This window comes from Chiloscyllium punctatum, chromosome 11, assembly GCF_047496795.1.
Source record: "Chiloscyllium punctatum isolate Juve2018m chromosome 11, sChiPun1.3, whole genome shotgun sequence".
Lineage (NCBI taxonomy): Eukaryota > Metazoa > Chordata > Chondrichthyes > Orectolobiformes > Hemiscylliidae > Chiloscyllium > Chiloscyllium punctatum.
In genome coordinates, this window is record NC_092749.1 from 44,693,014 (window position 1) to 44,705,542 (window position 12,529).

Genomic DNA, 12,529 nt, shown 5'->3' on the forward strand with positions numbered 1-12,529 from the left:
TAGCAAACTACGCCGTCATTCAACCAAACCTCAACCCAGAACTCCTCTCTCATTAGCATTTCAGTCACGGTTCATTACCGCCCTCCCCTTCAGCTGAAGCATTCATTGCACGGTGCCTGTGTCCGTCAAACCGCCCTGTAACCCTATTGGGCAGAGTCGCAAACGTTAGGTTTCAGGGAGGACGGCTGGGCCAATAGTGAGAGTCCGTGCTGGGATGTGGAACCGGGCTGGGCTTGGGAAAGTGTCCAATCAGCTAGCAGCAGGCGCATGTGGGTTGAGCCAGTCAGCATCGCGTGCTGCGGGAGGAAATGGGGAAAAGAAAGAGACAACGTCTGGGGAGTAATTTGACCAAGAAACAGAAAAATCATCTGCGGGAATTCGGGGAGCAACACCCCTTTCATGATGAGTGAGTCTACCTGCTTTAAAATCACATTGTTGACTTCCGCTCTCATTCTTGCACCGATGTTTCAGTCTCCTGTCTTCCTGAAGTGTGATGTTGGAATAATGTGAACTTATCGAAGGGAAGATATACAGTACTGACATTGGAGATAGTGCAGAGAAGGTTCATGAGCCTAACCCTGAATTATGGAGGAGTTCTCTTATGAGTGGTTGTGTGGGTTGGGTCTGTACTCAACAGAGTTTGAAAGAATGAGAGGTAACCTTATTGATTCTTAGGGGTATGGGTGAGTCTAGGACCGGAGGGTACAGTCTCAATGTGGGATCACATATCTAAGAACATGAGTTCAACACAAAAAAAGCATAGGATCAAACAATTCAGCCCCTCAAGCCTGTTCCATTATTTAAATCATGGCTGATCTCGAAGCTACTTGGATGCTGCCTGAACTGCTGTGCTCTTCCAGCACCACTAATCCAGAATCTGATCTCATCTCGGCCTCACCTGCATTTTCCTGCCTGTTCCCCATAACTCTTTACTTGTTACTAATTCAGAAGCTGTACTATCACCTCCTTTACATTTGTTCAGTGTCTTGGTGTCCATTAATTCCACGGATTCTTGACCCTTTGGGAGAAGTAATTCCCTCTTCATCTGTTTTAAATCTGCTGTTGGCAAAATCTGAAAGGCTTTTGCCTTTCAGAGGCTAGTGAATCTTTGTAATTCTTTACCACAGAAGGATGTAAGAGTAAAATCACTATTGTTCCAGAGAGCCATGAAACCTGAGGGTCACCATGCCTCAGGCAAGGTTGACAAAGTGGGACCTTCATAGTAACCTCAGCTGGTGTGAGAATTGAACCTGCGCTGTTGAGCCAAAGAGACATATAGCACAGAAACAGACCCTTCGGTCAAACTTGTCTATGCCAACTAGATATCTCAACCTAATCTAGTTCTGTTTGCTAGCACTTGGTCCATATCCCTCTAAACCCTTCCTCTTCATGTACCCACCCAGATGCCTTTTAAATGTTGTAATTGTACCAGTCTCCACCACTTCCTCTGGCAGCTCATTCCATATACATATCACCCTTTGCATGAAAAAGGTGTCCCTTCGATCCCTTTTAAATTTTGCCCCTGTCACCCTCAACCTATGCCCTCTAGTTCTGAACTCCCCCACCCCAGGGGAAGGACTTTGTCTATTTTCCCCATCAAGTCACATTTTTTCACAAACCAGCTGTGATGTTAAGTATGTTCAAGGCTGAGATGGATTTCTAATCAGTGGAGGAATTGAGGATTGGATAGGGAAATTGCAGAAACGTGGAGTTGAGGGTTATCAAATTGGTCATAGTCTCATTGGATGGTGAAGCAGACTTGATGGCCCGAATTGTCTGCTTCTGCTCTGATATCATATGATGTTATTGTTTGTTCTGAAATTCTTTGTCCCTTGCATAACTATCAATACCTATAGTCTCCTTACATCCGCTTCACATCTTATTTTTATACCTATCATTGTGTCACCAACAAATTTGGCAACCATGCCTTCCATTCCTTCAAATAGGTCATCTATGAAAATTGTAAGCAATTGAAGTTCCAGTACTCATTCCTGTGACACACTATTACATCTCATCAACCTGAATAAGATCAATCAATGCCTACTGTCTGCTTCTAATCCACTAATCTGTCCATGCCAATATACTACATGATATACCATGAGCTTTTATTTTCAACAATAACACATGATTTGACAACTTCTGCAATGTGTTCTAAAAATCAAAATGTGTAAATCTGAATGAGCTGAGCTGGAAGGTTCATTTTCAGACGTTTCGTCACCATACTAGGTAACATCTTCCATGAGCCTTTGGACAAAGCAATGCTGTTGTTTCCTGCTTTCTATTTATATGTTTGAGTTTCCTTGGTTTGGTGATGTCATTTCCTATGGTGATGTGTTCCCCCCACCCAAAAGAGGGTGGTAAATGGGGTCCAAGTCAATGTGTTTGCTGATAGAGTGCCGGTCGGAATGCCATGCTTCTAGGAATTCTCGTACTTGTCTCTGTTTGACTTGTCGTAGGATGAGTTTGTGGGCTACCATGATGCTAAGGGGTCTGAGTAGTCTTCAGTCGTTTCCAAGATGTCTTTGATGTGGGGGAGAGTGGCTAGGGTTTCTGGACCCGTTTTGTCAGCTTGTTTGGGTTTGTTGCTGAAAAATCAGGAACTTCAAGCTAGCGTCTACAGGAAGACAACACATAGAGTCATAGAGATGTACAGCATGGAAACAGACCCTTCGGTCCAATCCGTCCATGCCGACCAGATATCCCAACCCAATCTAGTCCCCCCTGCCAGCACCCGGCCCATATCCCTCCAAACCCTTCCTATTCATATACCCATCCAAATGCCTCTTAAATGTTGCAATTGTAGCGGCCTCCACCACATCGTCTGGCAGCTCATTCCATACACGTATCGCCCTCTGCGTGAAAAAGTTGCCCCTTAAGTCTCTTTTATATCTTTCCCCTCTCACCCTAAACCTATGCCCTCTAGTTCTGGACTCCCCGACCCCAGGGAAAAGACTTTGCCTATTTATCCTATCCATGCCCCTCATAATTTTGAAAACCTCTATAAGGTCACCCCTCAGCCTCCGACGCTCCAGGGAAAACGGCCCCAGCCTGTTCAGCCTCTCCCTGTAGCTCAGATCCAGACCAAATATTGAACTACAGAAGAAATCATTGCAACGTCCATAAATGAAGCTGCATCAGAACATTATTTCAACGAGCCAACTCACACTAGTACAGAGGTACTATGCAGAGCAGAGGAAAATCGCCTATACAGTGTATTCAAAAAGAACGGATACCCAATGAACACCATCGGCCAATTTCTCAGCAACAAACCCAAACAAGCACCAGCAATGCTTCGTCTGGAGGCTCACTGAAGATGTTACCTTGTATGGTCTGAAAATGAACCTTGCAGCTCAGCGAGCAAACCTACATCCAGAACCTTAACCTGAGCTAAAATCTTCTCAAAACTTGCTAATGCAGTAAATCTGCCAAGATCTCCTTTATCTGCAACACACATTTCTTCTTCAAAGAACTGCAATATTTAGATTGAAAATTAATATCTTGAAATTATGAGAGTGCCCTTTTAGCATGCCTTTTAACAAAAATTCTAACATTTTCCCAATGGCAGATGTTAAACCAATTGGCCTGTAGTTTATTGCTTGTTGACTTCTCTTGTTGACTAAAGCAGATACATTTGCAATTTTCCAACCTGCCACAATTCAAGGTTGTTTTGAAAGAAAATTTAAAATCAACATATTGCCTATCTCACTTGGGAGTTCTTTTAAGAGCCTAGCATAAAGATGTTTGTCAGTTTCCAGTTCCAACAATTTACTCAGTAGTACTCTTGAGGTGATTGTAATTTTCCTGAGTTTCTCACTCCCTTTTATTTCTTGATTTATAGTTGCTTCTGGAATGTTACTTGTATCCATTATAAGGAAAATTGCAAAATACCTATTCATTTCATCTGCCAAGTCTTTATTTTTCATTAAGCCATCTTGCAGTTTGTGTAACTTTTAGATATTGTTTTGCAGGATTTTGGAAAAAGCAGCGCCAGCTCAGATTGTTGATCTGGTGAGTTTTGAATACTATATTTGTGGATTCTTTGTAGTATCTGGAGGTACTTCTGAAAGACAGAACGCTTCATGTGCAAGTTAAAATTAATTAAATATTGAACAGCTAGAAATGAACATCTCTAGAAATGTCTGGATAAAGCACACAATCTTTGATATACTGAGAGTGCAAGTTGTTTGGCGTGACTGTTTGCTAAAACAATGATGTAAAGTACTGATATTTATTTTAATGGTTTATTATATTTAAGGCTAGAAAAAACTAAGACATTTTCACAGAAATAATTTAAGTAAACAGCATACCAAGACAAAGACAACTGGTGTCAGACCAGGTTACCAAAAATGATCAGAATGCACTCAAAGGAGGTGGAGGGTATGTGAAAGAATTCCAGAGCATGGGAACATTGATAGTTAAAGAAACAGCTAGTGTCAGTAGAGTGAAGAGAGTGGAAGAATGTCCAGGAATGCCAGAAGCAGACATTATGGGGAGAAGTTTGGGATCGGAGGCACTCAGTGCTAAGAAAGTGTAAAACCATCTGGGAATTGAACACTGGAATGAAAATTGAGATGGTGAGACAATTGGAACCATTGTATGCTTGCAAAGATAGGGATGATAATAGGTAAGGAGGAGTTAGTGTGGAATAGGATCTGTAGCCAATAGACTTTTTAGATGGGTAAAGATGTATGCATTGCGGAGGAAATTGAAATAGTGGAGTTTGGAGGTGAGAATGATGTCAAGGTTTTGCCGGCAGTTGGGCTAAGGTAACTGGCCGAAAACGTCTTTACGATGGAGAGTATGAGAGTCAGAAACTCACTGAATTTTTGAATAAGATGCCAAAAATGTAAATAGTTAGTTTCAGTCTAAGACAGTGGCTCATGACATTAGTGCAGTTCTCTTTTAAAGTGTCTGAAGATCATGGTGACTGCAGATATTCTTTCTTTTTTTGTTCATTCACAGGGTGAGGGCATTACTGGCTAGACCATCATTTATTGAACATCCCTAATTGTCGAGAGGGCAGTTAAGAGTCAACCACATTGCTGTGGTTCAAGAGTCACATGTAGTTCAGACCAGGCAAGGATGGCAGTTTCCTTCCCTAAAGAACATTTGTGAACTAGATGTGTCTTTTCTGACAATGGGCAATGCTTTTGTTAAAATTTAATTCAAATTCAACCATCTGCCATGGTGCAATTGAGACCAGGGTCCCAGAACATCACCTGGGTCTCTGCATTAACAGTAAAGTGATAACACCAGTTAGACTATTGCTTCCCTTCACCATTCTCACAATTTTTTTTATCCGAACCATTTCAGGCCGACAGCTCTGAGCAGTCTGATTCAGGGAGCGATGTAGAATCTGGTATAGAACAGATGACTGCCTACCAACATCTGTGTTCCACCTTAAAAAATGTTGCAGAGGATCAGGACTCTGATTCTGATAGTGACAGTGAAAGTGAATTTGAAGAGGTGGTGAAGGAGACGACTCAAGATGAGGAGGAGGAGGAGGAGGAGGCGGAAGAGAATGATAATAATGAAATTGGTGACAAAAATGACCAAGAAGAAAGAGGTATTTTCCTAGTTACTTCTATTTTTTGGGTTTTTTTTCTACTAGTTGTGGAATGTGGGCTACACTGGCTGGGCCAGAATTTATTGCCCGTCCCTTAGAAAGGTAGTGGTGAGCTGCTTTCTTGGACTTCTGCAGTCATATGCTGCATATTAAATAACTGGATGGGAAAGGTCAATCTTACAGAAATAGTAAATCCATTTTTTATTTATTAGATCAAGATACATTTAAAAAAATTATATTCTGATATTGAAAAATTTGTCATCATCATGACTGTTTTTCAATTTTCTTCCTTGGTTGTTGCTCATTGTTAACAGATGCATTCAATAAAGCTGAAACGACAAGCTCTACTACAGGGGAAGAACTTGCCAAGAATGAGGTGGCAGACAGTGATGAAATTGAAAACGACAATGACCTCGAAACTGATTTCACTGATGTGAAAAATGAAGCCAAATTCTGTTTAGAAAGTAATTTATTTGGAGATGAAAGTCAAGGTGAAAGTGAAGAAGTTGCTTATGTAAACAGTTTTGAAGGTAGGAATTTCCTGATTTCTATTTATCTTTGCAATACACCCCCTTGGTTGAGTTCCATAGTCTGCCACTTGTAAACTTTGATTGAGATAGTTATATTCTATAATGTTAATTAATGTGAATTGAGTAGGTCAATAAACATAAGATGACTGTGATGCATACATTGTAACTTAGGTATTCAATATGAATTATAGTTTTTGTTTCCATTTTCAGAAAGTCATAATTTTTCTTTAAACCAATAGAACAGCCCAGCTGCCTTTGGACTAGCTGAATTCCAGTGTAATAACCAGATATCTCTGGGCTTTCCTGAAATATGGAAGTTTAGTTATTGAACATTGTTATTCTCTAAGCTTGCTTAACGCAACTTTGTTTTTTCATTCAGACCCATTTAAGCAACATATGGACACAGAACTAGAGGAAGGTGATGTGAAAACCATAACAAAGGTTCATAGTACAACACAGTCCAAGGTAATTGTCAACTAATTATTTAGCCTTTGAATTTTGATGAAGTTGAATTGCTTTAGTTTTCAGAATTTCAGTTTTCTAGAGCATGATTTATCATTAGTGTTTAAGGGTCAATTGGCTAAGGACATTTGATATATTCTCATTGAGGAAAGTAGGTTAGTATAAATACTACACTTGTGCAGAGTTAATGTTAAGGAGGCCATTATGCTCCAGCTCTTGACTGGCAAAACCCATTTGTAGCTATTGGTAGTGCTCTCTTACTATTCAGTGCCCATTATTTGCTGCAAAAATATATTTAGATTGCTTTGAAGATTTGGTCAAATTCTTAGTTCTGAGCAATTGGGATTACAGACAGTATGTAAACTCTGACATCCTTTGACATTAACAGAAGCTTAATACTAGTTTTGCACAAATAAATTACTGGTATTCACTGATCATGTAGTTTTTTTCAAAATATAAAATGCAAGTTTATTTCAGTATTTGATGGTTAAGCATTTTTTAATGTAATTTGAATTGCAGGCTTTAAGTAGGCTCTGTACAAAATTATTTAAGAATTTAAATTCTTGCTCACAGGTGAACAGAAATTTGATTCTAAATCCTCATTTAATAATTTTATGTTTTGATAATAAAAAGGCACAGTATTTCAAAAGGCTTTTTCCAAGCCAATATCTTTTTTTTTTTGTCTTTTTACAAGTGGACTATCCTTGGGCAGTTAGTATGGTCCAGTCGCTTACCGAAATACTCTCTTATTAAAGAGTTGTCAGATGACAGTTCAAAAAATCTCTATCTCCATAAACCCCTGGAAACAACATGGCCTACGGTCAATGCTCAATTCCTTTCAACAGAGGATCAACTGAATCAACAAGAATTTTTCATGCCACTTCAACAAGGACTCTTCCGAATAATGAATAATTACAGAGACATCTATTATCCAGAAAGGACTGCTATTGGAAATGGAGAGCAAATTCGCCATGTCTATTGTTTACATGTGATGAATCATGTGTTGAAAGCAAATTCACAGGTGCTGAGCAATAATGCAAAGTACCAAGAACAAAAGGCAGAAATTGATGATGGCCTAAGGGATCAGGGACTTACAAGACCTAAGGTAATGATTTTCTTAATATGAGTATAAAAAGTGCTAGTAACACCACATGGGGGTCATTTTCACACAATTCTGTCAATAGATAAAACATTGGTATGTAATTTGAAACATTTCTAAAGAGAGAAATTGGTGAACCGGTTTTCGTGGTATAATGTCACAGATGACTAATAATATGAAACTGTGGCACTTACAGCAAGACTGCCTTTCTGATCTGGAGGCTAATGACCTACATTAACTGCAATCTGATTAGTAATGGAAATGTATGTAAAAACGTTTAGCATGCTAGGAGCCTGTATTCAAAGCTTGTAATTATGAAGGAAGAATTAGTGGTAAAATGATTAAAAATATTCAGCAAAAGCGCATTTATGAAAAGAACTAAAACTCAATGATAAAGGTAACTATTGCATTAGATTAAAATTACTAGGGGAATAAGAAGTCAAAGGAAATTACTCTTAAGGTTGTACTGGAAAAATTACTTAAAATGAAAATTGATAAGTTCCTGGGACTTGATGGTATACGTGCAGAATATTGAAGGAAGGGCTGTAGATGTCATTAATAATCATTTTCCAGAATATTGTAGATACTGGAATGGTTTCTGCAGAGTGGAAGCTAGCAAATGTGACCCCACCTTTTTAAGGAGGGAATAAGTGAGAAAACAGAGAACTACAGACTTGTCTGCTTACATAGATTCTAGTATTTTCCCTAGAAACTATTATAAAGGAGGGGATAAATGAATACTTGAATAATAATGATGATTGGACATAGCATGGATTTGCGAATAAGGACTTGTGGACAAACTTGAAGTATTTTGAGGAGATTCCTAGCAAAATTTGAAGGGGAGACAATAGATAAAATAAACTTGAATTTTCAGAGGGTATTAGTAAGGTTGCCTACAGGGAATTGTTAGCAAGATTGAAACACGTGGGATGGAAAGTAATGTACTGGTATGAATTAAGGATTTGTTAGCAGACAGAAAACAAGAATGGGAATAAATGGGTTATTCTCACTTTAACAGGCTGTAGGATACCACAGGGATTACTACTCGAGTAGTACTACTTGGACAGGTTTGATGAGTGGACAAGAACAGGACAGGTGGAATATAATATGGAGAAAAGATATGGTAGGTTGAAAGGAGGAACGAAAGTGCAGAGTGTCTTGTTAAGTGGTAAGAAATTGTAAAGTGTAGATGTACAAAGAGACTGTGGTGTCCCTGTCAATAAATCACTGAAGGCTACATGTAGGTTGCAGAAAACTATTAGGTCAAGGAAATGTTAGCTTTCATTGTAGGGTGATTTGAGTAGCAGATAGTGAAGACTTGCTTCATTTCTGCAGAAGCCTGGTTACACTGCAGCTAGGGTAATGCGTGCAATTTTTAGTCTCGTTTTCTCGGGAAGGGAAGTGCAGCAAATGTTCACCAGACTTCTTGTCAAAGGAGTGGGACTGTATTGTGAAAAGAGATTGGGCTAACTGTTTCGAAGAATGAAAGGTGATTTCATTGAAACCTAATACTAAAAGGGATAGACAGGGTAAATAAAGATAAGATGCTTTCCTAGTTAAGGAGTCTTTATGGAAGGATGCAATTTAAAATAAGGGAGTGCCACTTAGGACTGAAATAAGGAAAAATTATTTTAGTTGGGGCATTCTGAGGCTTGAGAATTTTCTACCCAAGAGGACCGTGGAAGCTCAGTTTTTGACTATGTTTAAGGTAGAGTTTGATAGATTTCTGATTACCAATGGCGTCAAGAGTTATGGAATAATGTGGGTCAAAGCACTGAAGTGTTTGGTCAGCTATGTTAACCACCACTTGAAGGACCACAAGGATGGCAGCGGCCAAGAATGTACTGTGGGTGGGACTTCAATGTTTTAATAACAAAACAGATAGGAGTGAACATCAAACAAGCTAAATGGACACAAACTCCTGCCTCCACATCGAGGATGTCCTCTATCATGTGTGGCACAACCACCATGTTGAATAGAATAGATTATTAATATATATAACAACTCGAGACATCCCTGAGATGCTGTCAGCCGTCAGCAGCAATTTGTTGTGCCCCTTGACCTGCATATTCCTACACTACACCACCAAGCCACAGGAGCAATGATTCACTGAAGAGTACAGGAAGGCTTTCCAGGAGTAGCACGCAGTACATCTAAAAATGAGGTGCCAACCTGGCGAAGATACAGTGCAAGATTAGTTTGCCAACCAGTGGATTCGATCTAAGCCCTGCAACATCTTGTCTTGAATGATGATGTACATTTGAACAATGTACTAGAGGAGGAGGTTTCACAAATATTCCCATCCTCAATGATGGGAGACACTCGCAAATTAGTGCAAATTACAAGGCTGAAGCACTGGCAAATATACTGAGTCAGAAGTGCCAGATGGGTAATCCATCTCAGCCTCCACCTGAGGTCCCCAGCATTGCAAGTACCAGTCTTCAACAAGTAAGATTCACTCCACATGATTTAAGAAATACCTGAAGGCAGTGTATACTGAAAAGCTTATAAATTTTCACAACGTTCCTCTATAATATTGAACATTTGTAGTCTAGAACTAGCCATAGCCCCAGTCGAGCTGTTCCAATGCAGAACATTGGCATCTACACAGTATTATGGAAATTTGTCCAGGTATTTCCTGTCCATAGCAAGTTGGTTCAACCCAGCCTGTCTAGTTACCATCCCATCAGTCTTCTCTCAATCATTAGCAATTCACTGGAGTTCCAACACTCGAAGCTCACTTTATTGGTACCCAATCTAATATATGCAATGTTGACTCTCTCCACCATCAATGCAGAGTTGTAGCAGTGTCATCTACAGTATGCACTTACGGCATCTTTCAAATCCACAGCCATTACCAACTAGAAAGGCAGCGTAGTCTAGACAAGGAAAGCCATTCCTGCAAGTTTCCCACAAAACTACACACTATTCTAACTTGACTTGAAATGTCTAAAGGGAAAATTGGTCCTTGATTTCCTGAAATCACCTTGCAATTTTTTTCTCCTGATCGAGACCCTGCATAATTTTCAGAAAGTAGGGGAAAAGAAAATTACTGATGTACAAAACATTTTTTGTAATCTTTTCTCGATCCAAATAAATATCCTTATGTTAGTGTTCCTTAATCACTTTCCTCAGCTAATCAGAAACTGATTAGGGCAAAAGAAGAGGTGGACAGGAGAAAAATCAATCCATGTTTTTAAAAGTTTCTTTTTCCAGTGTTGGAGCAGATTTGTTTGGTTTCATGGAACAGTTTTTATAAGTTTTGCATTGTTTTTGGAACTTTAAAACAAAAATCAGAGAAACAATACTTTGAACAGGAGGAACGGAAGGGAGAGGGCAAGAGTCAGAGTCTTAGGAGAGTGACCGTGTGGCAAGGTCAGAGACTCTGCTCTAGACATCAACAAGCAAACATTAAGCAGTGCATTTTTACAGCTCACTAACCATGAAATTGCACAAGTTTCCTGGAGATTAGTCAAAAAAAACAAAGTGCAGTTTCACAGCTGACCTTAGGAGGCCTAATATTAGAATTGCATACTGCAGCTGGAAGAGATCAGCGTTGATTTTAGACTTTGATCAGAGTTTGATTTTGAGACTTCTAATCTTAATTTTCTTTTGGAAAATTTATAATAGTGAGTAGGGTGAGTTTGTTTTGGTTTTACTTGATTGAATTTTAATATAAAAGATAAGATATCCTAGAGCAGTAAGACTGTGCTAACTCTGAGTTTTAGAGCAGTGTGTATTTTTGTTCTTAAGTATTTTCTGGGTCTGTAGATTGTTAAAGGGGCAGAAGATGCTTTTAGTAGAGTGATATGCTCTTTCAGTTGGATATGGGAGATCCAAGAGCATTTCAGTGTTCCTCGAGGCTGTGTCTGCAGGAAGTGTGTTTGGTTGCAAATCCAATTGGAGCACAAGTTGAGGCAATGAGGAGTTTGCAAAAGCAGGGGGTGAAATGGATGACTGTTTTAGGAGAACGAAAAAACTGGCAGTTTTCGTCACGCAGATGGGTTACCACTAGGAAAGGAAGGAGAGGTAGACAGGTAGTGCAGGAGCCTGTTGTGGTTATCCCCCATCTCAAACAAGTATACTGTTTTGCATACTGTGGGGCGATGGCTTCTCGGGAATATAGCACTGGCAACCAGGTTTCTGGCACCATGATTGGCTGTACTGTAATGAATGGTATATCAGGTTCCAAGTGATTTGATTGTGATAGGGGTCTCTCTAATCAGTGGCTGTCAGAAAGACATCCAAATGGTATGTTGCATCCCTCGTTCCAGCATCAAAGATGTCTCTGAGCAGGTACAGAATACTCTGAAAGGGGAGAGTAACTAGCAGAAAGTCATTGTTCAAGGATTGTGTAAAGATTTGTAGCTCGGGTGCCATTGTCGTGGTTGTCGGTGTGATTGTGTTGGCTGAGCTGGTAAGTTGATTTGCAGACATTTTGTCCCCTGTCTAGATGACATCTTCAGTGCTTTGGAGCTTCTGGAATTTATTTGGTTCTGTTTCTGCTGCTTTCTGTTGCCAGTTCTGGTTGTTGGTTGTAGTGGCTGGTTTATTGAGTCTAGGTTTATGTGCATGGTTGAGTGACATGCTTCTAGAAATTCTCTGGCTGTCCAATGTTTAGCTTGTCCTATGATCTTTGTGTTCCAATCGAATTTGTGGTCCTTGTCATCTATGTGTATGGCAAAGACTGCACAAAACACTATAGGGCAAACAAGCACACAACCAGCAATCCACATCCACGAACACCAATTAGCCACTAAATGTCACAATCAGCTGTCCCTCATGGCCGTACACACAGATGACGACCACAAATTTGACTGGTACAACATAATGATCATAGAACAAGCTAAACAAACGACAATCAAAGAATTT

At 39.7% G+C, this 12,529-nt stretch overlaps 1 protein-coding gene across 3 annotated transcripts in view; it reads left to right on the forward strand.

Moving 5' to 3' along the window:
- Positions 1–254: 254 nt before the first annotated feature.
- Positions 255–12,529, forward strand: part of utp25 (UTP25 small subunit processor component) — a 35,777-nt gene continuing 23,502 nt past the window's right edge. For 2 of the 3 annotated variants that reach the window (XR_011961831.1, XM_072580719.1), the window contains exons 1-6: positions 255–406; positions 3,969–4,008; positions 5,314–5,566; positions 5,881–6,096; positions 6,476–6,561; positions 7,253–7,663. Coding sequence is in view for 2 of the 3 variants with exons in the window: in XM_072580719.1 (XP_072436820.1) it covers positions 309–406; positions 3,969–4,008; positions 5,314–5,566; positions 5,881–6,096; positions 6,476–6,561; positions 7,253–7,663 (1,104 nt within the window). In the remaining variant the exon portion in view is untranslated. The remainder of the gene's footprint in view (positions 407–3,968; positions 4,009–5,313; positions 5,567–5,880; positions 6,097–6,475; positions 6,562–7,252; positions 7,664–12,529) is intronic. The other variant, XM_072580720.1, reaches the window with a different exon arrangement.